At 42.8% G+C, this 19,810-nt stretch overlaps 2 protein-coding genes across 4 annotated transcripts in view; one reads left to right on the top strand and one right to left on the bottom strand.

Moving 5' to 3' along the window:
* Nucleotides 1–5,197: 5,197 nt before the first annotated feature.
* On the top strand, nucleotides 5,198–16,066 carry tph2 (tryptophan hydroxylase 2 (tryptophan 5-monooxygenase)). The gene is made up of 12 exons (XM_014125607.2): nucleotides 5,198–5,335; nucleotides 5,467–5,662; nucleotides 6,544–6,687; nucleotides 6,771–6,954; nucleotides 9,902–10,002; nucleotides 10,572–10,639; nucleotides 10,874–11,070; nucleotides 11,390–11,525; nucleotides 11,796–11,922; nucleotides 12,065–12,160; nucleotides 12,243–12,376; nucleotides 14,559–16,066. Exons 2-12 carry the CDS (start codon nucleotides 5,474–5,476, stop codon nucleotides 14,731–14,733), a joined length of 1,551 nt encoding a protein of 516 aa, XP_013981082.1. The 5' UTR covers nucleotides 5,198–5,335; nucleotides 5,467–5,473; the 3' UTR covers nucleotides 14,734–16,066.
* Nucleotides 15,646–19,810, bottom strand: part of LOC106561540 (uncharacterized) — a 24,978-nt gene continuing 20,813 nt past the window's right edge. For all 3 annotated transcript variants that reach the window (XM_045688430.1, XM_045688431.1, XM_014125608.2), the window contains 2 exons: nucleotides 16,559–16,864; nucleotides 15,646–16,392 (listed from right to left, as the gene is read on the bottom strand). In XM_045688430.1, the coding sequence (XP_045544386.1) occupies nucleotides 16,360–16,392; nucleotides 16,559–16,864 (339 nt within the window). In that variant the 3' untranslated portion in view covers nucleotides 15,646–16,359. The remainder of the gene's footprint in view (nucleotides 16,393–16,558; nucleotides 16,865–19,810) is intronic.

Below are 19,810 nucleotides of genomic sequence, written 5' to 3'. Positions count from 1 at the left end.
CCCTGGGTTTTCATTAAAGAAGAGTCTCAGGCTGCTTTGTGTTGACTGACAGGTGCTTACTCACCTATCTGTAAACATTGGGGTTGATAGTGACTGAACGGGCAGAAAAAGTCGGATTATTCAGAATGGACAGCACAATTTGTTGGGAAGCCAAACACACCCAGTCTCATCAGTTTCGGTGTGATGATACACAATATTAGTTAATCCAATTGTCACCATAGCTCATGTAAATTGTATATGCAGATGAGAATTTTGTCCCTTACATTCACCGTCCATGATTGTCTCCATAATGTCATTTCCAGAGGTATGATGGAAGACCACACCTTATTGGATGGGGACAACAGATGTTAAACAGTATCTGAAGTACTCCATTCCCTTTTTCCTTTGATCAAATGCAAATCATGGTTTTGTAGATCAGGTTTAAAGTACAGTAGGCCAATACCAGAAGAGGCTGGAGGTAGGAGCTATAGAAGGACAGGCTCATTGTAATGGTTAGAATGGCAGGCATGAAATGGCATCAAGACCACAATGGATGTATGTCCCAGACTTACTGCTGGTGTCCTTTACAAAGAAGGAGAGCTGTTCTACGAGTGGTCTAATAAAAAAGTCACCAAAAGTCTATAGAGGGGCCGTTACTGCATCAATGCCCGCTACAATAGGGCGCCCTGGAGATTTTGTAACATTCTTGTGTAATTTTGGCAAAGTATAAAAAGTGGCAATTTGACGGTGTTGAATAGCCAAAAAGTTGTGTTCTTTTTTGGTTATCTGACCAGAACTTAAATACCCATCTAGGACAGTAAAGATCGTGTTCTGAAATTGGGCAGTGGGGTCACTTCTGTGTTTCTTGTAAAAGGTGTTGTCAACCAGTTGTCTATGACACTCATTTACATAAACGGTCCTATCCATGAGTACAACTGACCCACCCTTATCAGCAGGGCGGGTAAAGACTGACGTATCGGATTGTAAATCAAGCAAAGCTTGTTTTTCATCCTTAGGTAAATTATGGAAAGATAAGTACTCCTGTTTATTCTTAAGGAGATGAACAACATCTTTTTCAACAAGTCTGCAATATGTCTCGATAGAGTGATTGCGATTGGCTGGAGGTACAAAATAACTCTTGCTTCTAAAAGGAGTCGGAGTATGTACAGGTAAGTAACCTACTGGTTCAATAGAAATGTCAGGATTAGGGGAGCTAAAGTATTCCCTTAAACGGATGTTTCTAAAAAACTTAAACATGTCTACCTTAACATCAAAATCGTTGCACTGAGTTGTAGGCACAAAAGACAACCCTTTATTAAGCAAGAAGATATGGGCAGGGCTCAACATCTTGCTTGATAAATTAAAAACACTCAGTCCCGTATCCTCCATGATTTAACAATGGAAATACGTCCCAGACTTGGTGTGTTATATTCCATGATTTAACAATGGAAATACGTCCCAGACTTGGTGTGTTATCCTCCATGATTTAACAATGGAAATACGTCCCAGACTTGGTGTGTTATCCTCCATGATTTAACAATGGAAATACGTCCCAGACTTGGTGTGTTATCCTCCATGATTTAACAATGGAAATACGTCCCAGACTCGGTGTGTTATCCTCCATGATTTAACAATGGAAATACGTCCCAGACTTGGTGTGTTATCCTCCATGATTTAACAATGGAAATACGTCCCAGACTTGGTGTGTTATCCTCCATGATTTAACAATGGAAATACGTCCCAGACTTGGTGTGTTATCCTCCATGATTTAACAATGGAAATACGTCCCAGACTTGGTGTGTTATCCTCCATGATTTAACAATGGAAATACGTCCCAGACTTGGTGTGTTATCCACCATGATTTAACAATGGAAATACGTCCCAGACTTGGTGTGTTATCCTCCATGATTTAACAATGGAAATACGTCCCAGACTTGGTGTGTTATCCTCCATGATTTAACAATGGAAATACGTCCCAGACTTGGTGTGTTATCCTCCATGATTTAACAATGGAAATACGTCCCAGACTCGGTGTGTTATATTCCATGATTTAACAATGGAAATACGTCCCAGACTTGGTGTGTTATCCTCCATGATTTAACAATGGAAATACGTCCCAGACTTGGTGTGTTATCCTCCATGATTTAACAATGGAAATACGTCCCAGACTTGGTGTGTTATCCTCCATGATTTAACAATGGAAATACGTCCCAGACTTGGTGTGTTATCCTCCATGATTTAACAATGGAAATACGTCCCAGACTTGGTGTGTTATCCTCCATGATTTAACAATGGAAATACGTCCCAGACTTGGTGTGTTATCCTCCATGATTTAACAATGGAAATACGTCCCAGACTTGGTGTGTTATCCTCCATGATTTAACAATGGAAATACGTCCCAGACTTGGTGTGTTATCCTCCATGATTTAACAATGGAAATACGTCCCAGACTTGGTGTGTTATCCTCCATGATTTAACAATGGAAATACGTCCCAGACTTGGTGTGTTATCCTCCATGATTTAACAATGGAAATACGTCCCAGACTTGGTGTGTTATCCTCCATGATTTAACAATGGAAATACGTCCCAGACTTGGTGTGTTATCCTCCATGATTTAACAATGGAAATACGTCCCAGACTCGGTGTGTTATATTCCATGATTTAACAATGGAAATACGTCCCAGACTTGGTGTGTTATCCTCCATGATTTAACAATGGAAATACGTCCCAGACTTGGTGTGTTATCCTCCATGATTTAACAATAGAAATACGTCCCAGACTTGGTGTGTTATCCTCCATGATTTAACAATGGAAATACATCCCAGACTGTATTGTGTGTTTTCCTCCATGATGTTACTCATGTGCATGTATGGCTTTTTCAAGTTTGATGTGTGCTTGTTTTTTAAAAAGGTCAAATGAATAAACTAAAACTAAAACTAAAAACAAATGGAAACCACATTTGACTGTTCCATTTATTCCATCCCTGCCATAACAATAAGCCCGTCCTCCTATAGCACCTCCCACCAGCCTCCTCTGGCCAATACAATTATGATATACAATCTGATATGTCACTTAAATTGAGTATTCCTATGTATGGTTTGGCTCCTCTCTCTGGTGTGAATGAGTGTATATTGAGAGTCCCTCTATTCTGTTACCATGTTTGACTGGTGGATTTGCATTCAGAAAGGTGGATTAATACAGTGAACGCCATAGGCTGCATTTATACATAGGCTGCATTTATAATCTTTTTTTTCACTAATTGGTCTTTTGACCAATCACATCAGATATTTTTCAGAGCTGATCTTATTGGTCAGATTAATGGGTTCACCATAAAATGTACACTGCTCAAAAAAATAACGGGAACACTTAAACAACACAATGTAACTCCAAGTCAATCACACTTCTGTGAAATCAAACTGTCCACTTAGGAAGCAACACTGATTGACAATACATTTCACATGCTGTTGTGCAAATGGAATAGACAACAGGTGGAAATTATAGGCAATTAGTAAGACACCCCCAATAAAGGAGTGGTTCTGCAGGTGGGGACCACAAACCACTTCTCAGTTCCTATGCTTCCTGGCTGATGTTTTGGTCACTTTTGAATGCTGGCGGTGCTTTCACTCTAGTGGTAGCATGAGACGGAGTCTACAACCCACACAAGTGGCTCAGGTAGTGCAGCTCATCCAGGATGGCACATCAATGCGAGCTGTGGCAAGAAGGTTTGCTGTGTCTGTCAGCGTAGTGTCCAGAGCATGGAGGCGCTACCAGGAGACAGGCCAGTACATCAGGAGATGTGGAGGAGGCCGTAGGAGGGCAACAACCCAGCAGCAGGACCGCTACCTCCGCCTTTGTGCAAGGAGGAGCAGGAGAAGCACTGCCAGAGCCCTGCAAAATGACCTCCAACAGGCCACAAATGTGCATGCGTCTGCTCAAACGGTCAGACACAGACTCCATGAGGGTGGTATGAGGGCCCGACGTCCACAGGTGGGGGTTGTGCTTACAGCCCAACACTGTGCAGGACGTTTGGCATTTGCCAGAGAACACCAAGATTGGCAAATTCGCCACTGGCGCTCTGTGCTCTTCACAGATGAAAGCAGGTTCACACTGAGCACGTGACAGACGTGACAGAGTCTGGAGACGCCGTGGAGAATGTTCTGCTGCCTGCAACATCCTCCAGCATGACCGGTTTGGCGGTGGGTCAGTCATGGTGTGGGGTGGCATTTCTTTGGGGGGCCGCACAGCCCTCCATGTGCTCGCCAGAGGTAGCCTGACTGCCATTAGGTACCGAGATGAGATCCTCAGACCCCTTGTGAGACCATATGCTGGTGCGGTGGCCCTGGGTTCCTCCTAATGCAAGACAATGCTAGACCTCATGTGGCTGGAGTGTGTCAGCAGTTCCTGCAAGAGGAAGGCATTGATGCTATGGACTGGCCCGCCCGTTCCCCAGACCTGAATCCAATTGAGCACATCTGGGACATCATGTCTCGCTCCATCCACCAACGCCACGTTGCACCACAGACTGTCCAGGAGTTGGCGGATGCTTTAGTCCAGGTCTGGGAGGAGATCCCTCAGGAGACCATCCGCCACCTCATCAGGAGCTTGCCCAGGCGTTGTAGGGAGGTCATACAGGCACGTGGAGGCCACACACACTACTGAGCCTCATTTTGACTTGTTTTAAGGACATTACATCAAAGTTGGATCAGCTTGTAGTGTGGTTTTCCACTTTAATTTTGAGTGTGACTCCAAATCCAGACCTCCATGGGTTGATAAATTGGATTTCCATTGATTATTTTTGTGTGATTTTGTTGTCAGCACATTCAACTATGTAAAGAAAAAAGTATTTAATAAGATTATTTATTTCATTCAGATCTAGGATGTGTTGTTTAAGTGTTCCCTTTATTTTCTTGAGCAGTATATTTCCTAATGTATTCCCATGGAGTTTCCTGCCTCTCCAGATAAAGGGAAGAGATGGCTCTTCACACACACACACACACACACACACACACACACACACACACACACACACACACACACACACACACACACACACACACACACACACACACACACACACACACACACACACACACACACACGCGCCCCTGCCTGGTCTATATGCATGTCAACAGCAGAGAGAGGGAGGGGATGCCTTACCCCCTTTGCCTCCATCACACTATTTAAAGGAGCTTCAGTGGTGCTGGCTGGCAGAAGACGAGCCTAGTGTAGCTCAGTGGAGGAGGAGGCAATAGTAGCTATTGTAGAGAGTAGAGACAGGGTAGTACTGTAATAGTAATTATAGTAGACACTAAACAGGAACTCTGGATCCGGAACATCCTCTCCAGTGCATTGGAAGGTAACGCGTGACTCTCCATTATAAAGTTTAGTAGAAATAAAATATTGAAAACATACTGTGACTTTTGGGTCTACAAAGAGACCGTCATCAACCTTCAACTTCAATTTGATCAGAACATTCTCTCTATGCAGGCAGCCCATGGTGATGGCGTCGTCCCAGCTGAGGAAGCGGGGCGGCGGCCCGGAGAAGAGGGGTGGCCCAGAGCCGGTGCCAAGAATGCAGCCTGCCATGATGATGTTCTCCAGTAAGTACTGGTCCCGGCGGGGGCTCTCTCTGGACTCGGCCATGTTCGACCAGCAGAAACAACACCATACCGGGGGACAGATGGTAAGTGAAAGGCTGCATGGAATGAGATCTAGTGTCCTCTGCAATGGATGGGTTGGATGGTTTGTTGGTTGGTTGGTTGGTTGGTTGGTTGACTGATTGGTTGACAGATTGGTTGACTGATTGGTTGACTCATTCATTTAAACTGTCTGCAATACATGGATGGCTTGAAGAATGGGTTGATTGATTGATTGGTTGGTTGAGGTTTGAGACTCTCCTGATAACTGCATAAACTGCATGTTCTATTTAGTGCACACCGTTTTATTTATTTTTCCACTGGACTGTATATTGCTATGGACTTTCTTTTCTGAGTGAAGCACACTTAATCCGTTTTCTAGGCAATCATATCTTAGTGTCCATCACTCAACCAGGGGAAGGAAATCCTCTTTCTCATGACATGATCTTATGGCTAGCTAGCTCATCTCTCTGGTCATGTCAAAGATAAGAAGGCGAGTTAGTAGAACGGATGGTTTAAGGCACTGAGTGAGACTATTGATTGAAATACTCAGGCTGGTTTTAATGTGGCCTACACTTGGGAAAATGGTTTGGTAATCAACATTCTATCTTCATGCATCAATCACTTATCAGATCTTGTATGTGCTGTGTTGACTCATTTATTGTGTATTAATAATTGTGTTAACAGGTGGACATGTGCTGGTGTAGCGACGGTGGTTCAGTGACCTCCGCTCGCATGATGAGTAACCTTGCCTGAGACCTGAAGACTGTTTCTGTCTGAGCTAATGCCTAGCTAGGGTTTAGCTCAGTGGGTAATCCAGTCTTGCAGCGGGCAGACAACCCATGTCTGAACCTGATCAGTCACATTGGGTTACATCTGGTCATCTGTATCGACATGTCTGTGTCACTTTCTGTTCCCTGTCCGACAGTCGCGCCGGCCCTCCTTCTGTCCAATAGATGAGAACCCAACCGACAAAGAGATCAGAGAGAGCAGGGAGTCGGGGAAGACGGCTGTTGTTTTCTCTCTGAAGAACGAGGTGGGCTGCCTGGTCAAAGCCCTACGCCTTTTTCAGGTGAGTATCTACGGTCCTGCTCCACCCCATCTGCCCCAACGGCATTCTCTCCTCTCCTCATTGTCTACTCTCTGCTCTCCTAGGAGAAGCATGTGAACCTGGCTCACATTGAGTCACGGATGTCCAAGCGCATCGCTACAGAGGTTGAGATCTACGCTGACTGCAGCTGCAGCAAGAAGGAGTTTAACGAGCTGCTGGAGCACCTCAAAGACCAAGTCAATATCATCTCCTTCAACACACCCCAAAACCAGTGGTCTACAGAAGCAGGTATGACCCAGGAGTTTTGTGGTAGGTTTTCAGTTTGATAGTTTTTCAGGACATAAGCCACAGCTTATTTTGTTCTCAGTTCAACATTCACATCTGTATGGGCATATGTTGAATACTGAGTGACTTACAGCAAGAACATGAGGACATTTTGCTTTTGTTCATGGTTCAGAGTGAATGTACACATCTTATCCATATCATCTTATGTTCTGTTTGTTGTCTCATCTTGTAGGAGTATAAATGTATCTGAATGGAGATCTGTGAGTACTGAGTGACTTTTAACCAGACAAAATGTGCTTTTGTTGACCATTTCTTCTTTGTACAATTTAGTGCTAGTGAAAACTATTTTGACATTTTATTGAATGAGAGTTCATCAATGACTACTTGCTGTATGTGAAATTCTCAGTGTGGGTAGTGCTTCAGTTGAATGTGTGTAATGCTTTATGTATATATGCCTATGTATATATGATATGTGTGTGTGTGTAATGCTTTATCCTGTGTATACATGATGTATGTGTAATGCTTTATCCTGTGTATACATGATGTGTGTGTGTGTAATGCTTTATCCTGTGTATACATGATGTGTGTGTGTGTAATGCTTTATCCTGTGTATACATGATGTGTGTGTGTGTGTGTGTGTGTGATGCTTTATCCTGTGTATACATGATGTGTGTGTGTGTAATGCCTTATCCTGTGTATACATGGTGTGTGTGTGATGCTTTATCCTGTGTATACATGATGTGTGTGTGTGTGTGTGTGTGTGATGCTTTATCCTGTGTATACATGATGTGTGTGTGTGTAATGCCTTATCCTGTGTATACATGGTGTGTGTGTGATGCTTTATCCTGTGTATACATGATGTGTGTGTGTGTGTAATGCTTTATCCTGTGTATACATGGTGTGTGTGTGTAATGCTTTATCCTGTGTATACATGATGTGTGTGTGTAATGCTTTATCCTGTGTATACATGGTGTGTGTGTGCAATGCTTTATCCTGTGTATACATGATGTGTGTGTGTAATGCTTTATCCTGTGTATACATGATGTGTGTGTGTGTGTGTGTAATGCTTTATCCTGTGTATACATGATGTGTGTGTGTAATGCTTTATCCTGTGTATACATGATGTGTGTGTGTAATGCTTTATCCTGTGTATACATGATGTGTGTGTGTGTGTGTGTGTAATGCTTTATCCTGTGTATACATGGTGTGTGTGTGTGTAATGCTTTATCCTGTGTATACATGATGTGTGTGTGTGTGTGTGTGTAATGCTTTATCCTGTGTATACATGATGTGTGTGTGTGTAATGCTTTATCCTGTGTATACATGATGTGTGTGTGTAATGCTTTATCCTGTGTATACATGGTGTGTGTGTGTGCAATGCTTTATCCTGTGTATACATGATGTGTGTGTGTGTAATGCTTTATCCTGTGTATACATGGTGTGTGTGTGTGTAATGCTTTATCCTGTGTATACATGATGTGTGTGTGTGTAATGCTTTATCCTGTGTATACATGGTGTGTGTGTGTGTAATGCTTTATCCTGTGTATACATGATGTGTGTGTGTGTAATGCTTTATCCTGTGTATACATGATGTGTGTGTGTGTAATGCTTTATCCTGTGTATACATGGTGTGTGTAATGCTTTATCCTGTGTATACATTGTGTGTGTGTGTGTGTGTGTGTGTGTGTGTGTGTGTGTGTGTGTGTGTGTGTGTGTGTTTGATGCTTTATCCTGTGTATACATGGTGTGTGTAATGCTTTATCCTGTGTATACATTGTGTGTGTGTGTGTGTGTGTGTGTGTGTGTGTGTGTGTGTGTGTGTGTGTGTGTGTGTGTGTGTGTGTGTGTGTGTGTGTGTGTGTGTGTGTGTGTGTGTGTGTGTGTGTGTGTGTGTGTTTGATGCTTTATCCTGGGTATTCATGGTGTGTGTGTGTGATGCTTTATCCTGTGTATACATGATGTGTGTGTAATGCTTTATCCTGTGTACACTAACGTTCAAAAGTTTGGGGTCACTTGGAAATGTCCTTGTTTTGAAAGAAAAGCACATTTTTTGTCCATTAAAATAACATCAAATTGATCAGAAATACAGTGGATACATTGTTAATGTTGTAAATGACAGACACCTCACAAGTCCTCAACTGGTAGCTTCATTAAATAGTGCCCTCAAAACACCATGAAACTGGTGTTTTGCGGGTACTATTTAATGAAGCTGTCAGTTGAAGACTTGTGAGGTGTTTGTTTCTCAAACTAGACACTCTAATGTACTTGTCCTCTTGCTCAGTTGTGCACCGGGGCCTCCCACTCCTCTTTCTATTCTGATTAGAGCCAGTTTGCGCTGTTCTGTGAAGGGAGTAGTACACAGCGTTGTACAAGATCTTCAGTTTCTTGCCAATTTCTCACATGGAATAGCCTTCATTTCTCAGAACAAGAATAGACTGATGAGTTTCAGAAGAAAGTTCTATGTTTCTGGCCATTTTGAGCCTGTAATCGAATCCACAAATGCTGATGCTCCAGATACTCAACTAGTCTAAAGAAGGCCAGATTTATTACTTCTTTAATCAGAACAACAGTTTTCAGCTGTGCTAACATAATTGCAAAAGGGTTTCATAATGATCAATTAGCCTTTTAAATGATACACTTGGATTAGCTAACACAACGTGCCTTTGGAACACAGGAGTGATGGTTGCTGATAATAGGCCTCTGTACGCCTATGTAGATATTTCATAAAAAATCTGCCGTTTCCAGCTACAATAGTCATTTACAACATTAACAATGTCTACACTGTATTTCTGATCAATTTGATGTTATTTTAATGGACAAAAATGTTATTTTCTTTCAAAAACAAGGACATTTCTAAGTGACTCCAAACTTTTGAATGGTAGTGTGTATATATATGATGTGTGTGTGTAATGCTTAATTCTGTGTATATATGATGTGTTTGCATCCTTAGATGGGGAGGAAGTTCCTTGGTTCCCCCAGAAGATTGCAGAGCTCGACCAGTGTTCTCACAGAGTGCTGATGTACGGATCAGAGCTTGATGCAGATCACCCAGTAAGTTAGTGTATTTACTGCTGAATGACCAAAGGTAGTAAATAAAACTTAGATACATAGTGTTTTAATGTATACTGAGTACACAAAACATTAAGACCTGCTCTTTCCATGACATAGACTGACCAGGCAAATCCAGGTGAAAGCTATGATCCCTTATTGATGTCACTTGTTAAATCCACTTCAATCAGTGTAGATGAAGGGGAGGAAACAGGTTAAAGAAGGATTGTTAAGCCTTCAGAAATTAAGACATGGATTTGGTGTGCCAGCATCCCTGTAGAATGCTTTTGACAACTTGTAGAGTTCATGGCCTAATGAATTGAGGCTGTTCTGAAAGGGGGGGCAACTCAATATTAGGAAGGTGTTCCTAATGTTTGGTATACTCAGTGTACAACTAATGATCATAATTACATGATTATATATATATAAAAATACATTTATATTTGGGCTGATAATACTCAAGGAATTCACAGGAACTACAGTATATCACCACTGTTGGCTGGTTGACATGACAGATAACTCTGTGTGATCCTGTTCTTTATCTAACTTCTGGTCCCCTGCTCTGACTCCAGGGCTTCAAAGATAACGTTTACCGTCAGAGGAGGAAGTACTTTGTGGAAATGGCCATGAATTACAAATAGTATGAGTAGTCTCTTCTCTTCTCTTTCTGTTGCTTTACTGTGGAAACACTCTGGTAACCTGTTATTTTCTTACACTAATACTGTTATACTAATTGCAGTGTTAGTACACTATTTAGTTGGTATTACAATGTAAATACAGATAACAAATAACAGCTCAGTGTGCATATGATATAATACAATAGTGTAATATAAGTGTGGTTATATCCTTATCTGCGTCCACCTCCATTCCCCAGTGGCCAGCCTATCCCCCACATCAAGTACACCCCAGAGGAGGTGAGGACCTGGGGCGTGGTGTACAGGGAGCTCACCAAGCTCTACCCCACACACGCCTGTAGAGAGTACCTGAAGAACCTCCCCCTGCTCACTAAGCATTGTGGGTATCGGGAGGACAACATCCCCCAACTGGAGGACGTGTCCCTGTTCTTGAAAGGTACAGGCTGATGAATACCTCTAACAGCCCTGATGACCGTAACAGCACATTGTTGTCACCATTATCAGTGTACAGTAGAACCATAACACATTCACTCATAACAGCAAGACTGAATCAGCCTCAGATAGCTTGGTAACACATTCATCCTCACTGACACTGTCAGTCTCACCTGTGTAACCTCAGGCTGACCCTAAAAAACCACATCTGTCATTGAAACTTTGGTCCAAAGAAGAAGACATTTCCTTCCTTCAAAGTTCCCTAAAGGCATTGGCCATAATTATCATATTTTGATCCTGTTGTTTGTGTGTGACTGTTTCAGAGACGTCTGGGTTCACGGTGAGGCCTGTGGCAGGATACCTGTCTCCTCGGGACTTCCTGGCCGGTCTGGCTTACCGGGTGTTTAACTGCACTCAATATGTCCGCCACAGCACTGACCCGCTCTACACACCCGAACCGTGAGTACATCATCACCAGAGGTATAACATGTTTCCAGTTTCACAGCACTTGGCATCGCATTACTTGTTCAAACTGAAGCGCTCAAAATCAAAGTAAAATAAACGATTGTATGATTATTCGAGAGGGAGAGAGAGATGGATAACGATAACAGGAGAGAAAGAGAGAGGGGATAACGATAATGTGGAGTTTAGTCTGTAGCATACTGTTAGTTTGCATTTCACTAGGCCATATCTAATGATCTCTGAATATTATCTGATATCTGGATACAGGGACACCTGTCATGAGCTGCTCGGTCATGTTCCACTCCTGGCCGACCCCAAGTTCGCCCAGTTCTCCCAGGAGATAGGCCTGGCATCTCTAGGGGCATCTGACGAGGACGTACAGAAACTAGCCACAGTGAGCACAACACCCTGATAATGCACCTAATGCAGGGTGATTTGTAAAAAAAGAATACAAAAATAAGCGTGATTTGGATTTTGTTACTTCGATTTTCTTTTAATAAAGGCTGACTGACTGTTTCGTTCTATGCTGTTGACAGTGTTATTTCTTCACCATTGAGTTCGGCTTGTGCAAACAAGACGGCCAGCTGAGGGCCTATGGTGCAGGTTTGCTGTCATCTATTGGAGAGCTGAAGGTAAAGCGTGCACACACACACACACACACACACACACACACATGAGTGACACCTCAGTGACGGGCTGATTATTTCCTCACAGCATGCCCTGTCTGACAAAGCCTCAGTGAAGATGTTTGACCCTGGGACCACCTGCTACCAGGAGTGCCTCATCACAACCTTCCAGGAGGTCTACTTTGTCTCTGACAGCTTTGAAGAAGCCAAAGAGAAGATGAGGTAACACTAAGGGCAACCCAATGGCTTAATGTATAACAGTTTATTTTTAAGGATTGGGGCAGTACCACTCCGCTCACAATTATTTGTTTGAAACCCATTCTGCAGCGGTATATGTGTTCTGGAGGCAGCGACCACCCTAGGACATGAAGGTTGTGTGTTTGATTCCCACATGGGCCACATATACTGAATATGAGAGTCTAGGAATCTGGTCAAAGTTATTAAAATTGCTCCTAAAAACTGCATGCTCTGGTTTAGTAGGTTACATGCTGACGAGACAGGAGTCCACTGGTTTAGTAGGTTACATGTTAACGAGACAGGAGTCCACTGGTTTAGTAGGTTACATGTTAACGAGACAGGAGTCCACTGGTTTAGTAGGTTACATGTTAACGAGACAGGAGTCCACTGGTTTAGTAGGTTACATGTTAACGAGACAGGAGTCCACTGGTTTAGTAGGTTACATGGTTTAGTAGGTTACATGCTGACGAGACAGGAGTCCACTGGTTTAGTAGGTTACATGTTAACGAGACAGGAGTCCACTGGTTTAGTAGGTTACATGCTGACGAGACAGGAGTCCACTGGTTTAGTAGGTTACATGTTAACGAGACAGGAGTCCACTGGTTTAGTAGGTTACATGTTAACGAGACAGGAGTCCACTGGTTTAGTAGGTTACATGTTGACGAGACAGGAGTCCACTGGTTTAGTAGGTTACATGTTAACGAGACAGGAGTCCACTGGTTTAGTAGGTTACATGTTGACGAGACAGGAGTCCACTGGTTTAGTAGGTTACATGTTGACGAGACAGGAGTCCACTGGTTTAGTAGGTTACATGTTAACGAGACAGGAGTCCACTGGTTTAGTAGGTTACATGTTAACGAGACAGGAGTCCACTGGTTTAGTAGGTTACATGTTAACGAGACAGGAGTCCACTGGTTTAGTAGGTTACATGTTAACGAGACAGGAGTCCACTGGTTTAGTAGGTTACATGTTAACGAGACAGGAGTCCACTGGTTTAGTAGGTTACATGTTAACGAGACAGGAGTCCACTGGTTTAGTAGGTTACATGTTAACGAGACAGGAGTCCACTGGTTTAGTAGGTTACATGTTAACGAGACAGGAGTCCACTGGTTTAGTAGGTTACATGTTAACGAGACAGGAGCCCACTGGTTTAGTAGGTTACATGTTAACGAGACAGGAGTCCACTGGTTTAGTAGGTTACATGTTAACGAGACAGGAGTCCACTGGTTTAGTAGGTTACATGCTGACGAGACAGGAGTCCACTGGTTTAGTAGGTTACATGTTAACGAGACAGGAGTCCACTGGTTTAGTAGGTTACATGTTAACGAGACAGGAGTCCACTGGTTTAGTAGGTTACATGTTAACGAGACAGGAGTCCACTGGTTTAGTAGGTTACATGTTAACGAGACAGGAGTCCACTGGTTTAGTAGGTTACATGTTAACGAGACAGGAGTCCACTGGTTTAGTAGGTTACATGTTAACGAGACAGGAGCCCACTGGTTTAGTAGGTTACATGTTAACGAGACAGGAGTCCACTGGTTTAGTAGGTTACATGTTAACGAGACAGGAGTCCACTGGTTTAGTAGGTTACATGCTGACGAGACAGGAGCCCACTGGTTTAGTAGGTTACATGTTAACGAGACAGGAGTCCACTGGTTTAGTAGGTTACATGTTAACGAGACAGGAGTCCACTGGTTTAGTAGGTTACATGCTGACGAGACAGGAGTCCACTGGTTTAGTAGGTTACATGTTAACGAGACAGGAGTCCACTGGTTTAGTAGGTTACATGTTAACGAGACAGGAGTCCACTGGTTTAGTAGGTTACATGTTAACGAGACAGGAGCCCACTGGTTTAGTAGGTTACATGTTAACGAGACAGGAGTCCACTGGTTTAGTAGGTTACATGTTAACGAGACAGGAGTCCACTGGTTTAGTAGGTTACATGTTAACGAGACAGGAGTCCACTGGTTTAGTAGGTTACATGTTAACGAGACAGGAGTCCACTGGTTTAGTAGGTTACATGCTGACGAGACAGGAGTCCACTGGTTTAGTAGGTTACATGTTAACGAGACAGGAGTCCACTGGTTTAGTAGGTTACATGCTAACGAGACACGAGTCCACTGGAGTAACTCTTCTTTGCAGTCAGGTATATTCCTTCTACCAACAGGGAGTTTGCCAAGACAATCAAGAGGCCGTTCTCAGTGTACTACAACCCCTACACCCAGAGCATAGACCTGCTGAAGGACACCAGGAGCATCGAGAATGTGGTGCAGGACCTTCGCAGTGACCTCACCACCGTGTGTGATGCCCTGGGCAAGATGAACACATACCTGGGAATATAGCAGTTGTGTATCTTGGGTATATACACTTAACTTGGAAATATGTTGCTTATCTTGTTGAATATAACACCTTTGTGGAAATGAAACAGACATGACCTGTACAGTGCACAGATATCTGTTAAAATAAAAATAGATAAAATAGTAAATGTTACACTTAAAACATAAATAACATGTTTGAAGTGACATGAAAAAGAAATCAGATCTATTTTCCACTCAGAGTTTATTGTATAGAGCAGGGGTATTCAACTCTTACACTACGAGGTCCGGAGCCTACTGGTTTTCTGTTGTACCTGATAATTAATTACACCCGTCTAAATCAGTCCCTGATTAGAGGGGAACAAATAAAAAAGTGCAGTGAACTGGCTTCGCGGTCCATAGTTGAGTTTAAGAGGGATAGAGTATAATATATGGATATGTTATGCTTGAAATATATAGTATTTGAAATTGTTGGGGGAAATTCAAAGATATTTTTGACTTACTCTGTACAGTGCATCAAATGTGAAGAATACAACAGGATATTCATGAGCTTTGCATTGTTATGCAGTCAAAATGTGTCGCAAATATGTCAAATGTAACACGGCTGCCATTTGCTTTGAAATAAAGAAATGTCCCAAATGTAATTCAAATACAATACAAACATTAGGAAAAGAGAATCATTGTTATAATATTTTTAATTTCAGGCTTCTCTGGCCTTAATGTTGTAAGTATATGTATACTTGTTATGCTTGGACTGGATTGGTTTATTCTCTCTGATGAGGTAACTGATTTAATGTTCCATTTGGAATCTGTGTGCTTTTGCTTTCATGTATCGTTCTACTATACTGTTTTCACTGCACATTGCAAATGTATAGTCTTCATTCACAGCTTTACAAAGAGGAAGACAATTATATTCAAAAGAATACAAATGAATGACTATTAAATGACAAAATAAATCTTTAATTCCTTTATGGTATCAAATACTTTGTATTTTATCACTTTAAAACCACTGGAATAGCAACATATCCCACTAACACTACTTTATGTTGTAATATAAAAAAACTGTTTGTGGGATAGAGGTTCATACACAATTTCCAAAACGAACAATCTAAAGATGATTATTGTTACTTTCATCACATACTGGCTGCAGAAATATATTAACCATTCGATTTTTTTCCACATACAACCATTTCAAGGCAACTGATTGATAATCCACACTGAGCAGTTCATTCATAAATCACAGGTTCAATGTCATTTTAGAGGTTAAGATAAACCCAAACATCAAGAAAGCTATACATTCAGTATAGGCCCTAATATTTAAAAACTTGATATAAGGTGACTTAACATGGACTTAAGTCAATAAAAAAAAACTTTAGTCCATGTTTTAACGACTTAAGTCCATGTTAAGTCTGTTTATTTCAAGTCTAAATTGGGACCAATGTTCAGTATCTAACAGTACATAACTTTTGAAGGATCTCTTTAACATGAACAAAATGTAGTCAGTTTCACTAAGAAACAGCCTTATTAATGTAAGTACAGTAAGTGAATCCATAGTTTTAGGAGCAAATTAAACATTTAATATTCAGCAAAATCTTCATAAAAATGTAAATTGGTTCCCATGGATGGTTGAAGCAGCTGAAATGCCTGGCAGGTCTAATCAGTGTCTTCACTGTCAAACACATTATTCTGGAAGGAAGAAAAGACAGAATTACAGAATGTAGAAAACAATACATTGTTTTCCCCTGTTCATTTTTCTATCTTTTCTCTCATTTAGGAATATCATCCACTTTAAGCTGCTATTCCCCTTACACTCTCCTGACAGACGACCCTGCTCTGGTTCTGCAGTACTCACCCAGCCCCCGTGTTTCTTCACCCAGGCCGTGTGGTGCTCCTGGAGGTAGCGTGTCCCAAAGCCCATGGCCCGGCTCATGGGGTGGAGGTCCAGGGCAGATAGCTTGCTAGTCACCTCACAGGCCAGGGCAATCTTCTCCCTCTGGACCCTCTCCTCCTTCTCAGGGGCAGGGTAGCCTGTCTGGCCTACAGGACCATCACCCTCTACCCCCGTCACTCTCTGGAGCAGGGTGGAGGTCACGGTCTCAAACAGACTATAAGTGAAGGAAGTCTGGAGGTGCCTCTGCAAGACGTGGTTACTCTTGATCTGAGACGGGGGAGGGTGGAGGGAGGGTGAAAGGACGGGGAAGGAGGGTGCCGGGAGGGTGAGGTCAGTAAGAGTTTGGGTAGAGGGAGTTGAGAGGAAGGGAGACATTTCAACACATAATTGTGAAAGAAGAGTGTACTGTACCTGGTCTTGGACAGAGCCTTATACAGTATTTGGTATTTATGCATTCGTAACATATCGAGTACTGTATACTGTATGCTGTTATTGAGAGTCCAGGGATGTTTGACTATGGAACAAAGACATCTTGTGGTGATAAATGGAGCTGATCACGGACTACAGGAAAAGGAGGGCCGAACAGGCCCCCATTAACATCGACGGGCTGAAGTGGAGCGGGTTGAGAGTTTCAAGTTCCTTGGTGTCCACATCACCAACGAACTATCATGGTCCAAACACATCAAGACAGTTGTGATGCGGGCATGACAACACCTTTTCCCCCCCAAGAGACTGAAAAGATTTGGCATGGGTCCCCAGATCCTCAAAAAGTTATACAGCTGCACCATTGAGAGCATCCTGACCGGTTGCATCACCACCTGGTATGGCATCTAACTGTAAGGCACTACAGAGGGTAGTGCGTATGGCCCAGTACACCACTTTTGTATTTTTTTTTATTTCACCTTTATTTCACCTGGTAGGCCAGTTGAGAACAAGTTCTCATTTACAACTGCGACCTGGCCAAGATAAAGCAAAGCAGTGTGACAAAAACAATAACACAGAGTAACACATAAATAAACGTACAGTCAATAACACAATAGAAAAATCTATGTACAGTTTTTGCAAATGTAGAAGAGTAGGGAGGTAAGGCAATAAATAGGCCATGGAGGCGAAATAATTACAATTTAGCATTAACACTGAAGTGATAGATGTGCAGATGATGATGTGCAAGTAGAGATACTGGGGTGCAAAAGAGCAAGAGGATAAGTAACAATATAGGGATGAGGTAGTTGGGTGTGCTATTTACAGATTGGATGTGTACAGGTACAGTGATCGGAAGCTGCTCTGACAGCTGATGCTTAAAGTTAGAAAGGGAGATATAAGACTCCAGCTTCAGTGATTTTTTCAATTTGTTCCAGTCATTGGCAGCAGAAAACTGGAAGGAAAGGCGGCCAAAGGAAGTGTTGGCTTTGGGGGTGACCAGTGAAATATACCTGCTGGAGCGCGTGCTACGAGTGGGTGCTGCTATGGTGACCAGTGAGCTGAGATAAGGTGGGGCTTTACCTAACATAGACTTATAGATGACCTGGAGCCAGTGGGTTTGGCGACGAATATGTAGTGAGGGCCAGCCAACGTGAGCATACAGGTCGCAGTGGTGGGTAGTATATGGGGCTTTGGTGACAAAACGGATGGCACTGTGATAGACTACACCCAATTTTCTGAGTAGAGTGTTGGAGGCTATTTTGTAAATGACATCGCCGAAGTCAAGGATCGGTAGGATAGTCAGTTTTACGAGGGTATGTTTGGCAGCATGAGTGAAGGAGGCTTTGTTGTAAAATAGAAAGCCGATTCTAGATTTGATTTTGTTTGATATGAGTCTGGAAGGAGAGTTTACAGTCTAACAAGACACCTAGATATTTGTAGTTGTCCACATATTCTAAGTCAGAACCGTCCAGAGTAGTGATGCTACGTGGGCGGGCGGGCGGGTGCGGGCAGCAATCGGTTGAAGAGCATGCATTAAGTTTTACTTGCATTTAAAAGCAGTTGGAGGCCATGGAAGAAGTGTTTTATGGCATTGAAGCTCGTTTGGAGGTTTGTTAGCACAGTGTCCAAAGAAGGGCCAGATGTGTCAGAATGGTGTCATCTGCGTAGAGGTGGATCAGAGAATCACCAGCAGCAAGAGCGACATCTTTGACATATACAGAGAAAAGAGTCGGCCCGAGAATCCAACCCTGTGGCACCCCCATAGAGACTGCCAGAGGTCCGAACAACAGGCCCTCCGATTTGACACACTGAACTCTATCTGAGAAGTAGTTGGTGAACCAGGCGAGGCAGTCATTTGAGAAGCTAAGGCTATTGAGTCTGCCGATAAGAATGCAGTGATTGACAGAGTCGAAAGCCTTGGCCAGGTCGATGAAGACAGCTGCACAGTACTGTCTTTTATCGATGGCGGTTATGATATCGTTTAGGACCTTGAGCGTGGCTGAGGTGCACCCATGACCAGCTCGGAAACCAGATTGCATAGTGGTGAAGGTACTGTGGGATTCAAAATGGTCAGTGATCTGTTTGTTAACTTGGCTTTCGAAGATTTTAGAAAGGCAGGGCAGGATGGATATAGGTCTATAACAGTTTGGGTCTAGAGTGTCTCCCCCTTTGAAGAGGGGGATGACCTCGGCAGTTTTCCAATCTTTGGGGATCTCAGATGATACGAAAGAGAGGTTGAATAGACTAGTAATAGGGGTTGCAACAAAAAGGGTCCAGATTGTCTAGCCCAGCTGATTTGTAGGGATCCAGATTTTGCAGCTCTTTCAGAACATGAGCTGTCTGGATTTGGGTGAAGGAGAAGCGGAGGGGGGCTTGGGCAAGTTGCTGCAGAGGATGCTGAGATGTTGGCCGGGGTAGGGGTAGCCAGGTGGAAAGCATGGCCAGCCATAGAAAAATGCTTATTGAAATTCTCGATTATCATAGATTTATCGCTGGTGACAATGTTTCCTATCCTCAGTGCAGTGGGCAGCTGGGAGAAGGTGCTCTTATTCTCCATGGATTTTACAGTGTCCCAAAACTTTTTGGAATTAGTGCTACAGGATGCAAATTTCTGTTTGAAAAAGCTAGCCTTCGCTTTCCTAAATGACTGAGTATATTGGTTCCTAACTTCCCTGAAAAGGTGCATATCGCGGGGCTATTCGATGCTAAATGCAGAACGCCACAGGATGTTTTTGTGCTGGTCAAGGGCGGTCAAGTCTGGAGTGAACCAAGGGCTATATTTGTTCTTAG

Source organism: Salmo salar, chromosome ssa10, assembly GCF_905237065.1.
Source record: "Salmo salar chromosome ssa10, Ssal_v3.1, whole genome shotgun sequence".
NCBI lineage: Eukaryota > Metazoa > Chordata > Actinopteri > Salmoniformes > Salmonidae > Salmo > Salmo salar.
Note: the sequence above shows the minus strand (reverse complement) of the source record. Positions and strands in the feature narration are given on the sequence as shown.

Bases quoted from the DNA above. Each gene is read 5' to 3' on its own strand.
- tph2 (XM_014125607.2), top strand. From the start codon at position 5,474: ATGGTGATGGCGTCGTCCCAGCTGAGGAAGCGGGGCGGCGGCCCGGAG. The intron at 10,003-10,571 runs GTAAGTTAGTGT...CTCTGACTCCAG, and splicing joins AGCTTGATGCAGATCACCCA to GGCTTCAAAGATAACGTTTA. The intron at 12,377-14,558 runs GTAACACTAAGG...TTCTACCAACAG, and splicing joins GAAGCCAAAGAGAAGATGAG to GGAGTTTGCCAAGACAATCA.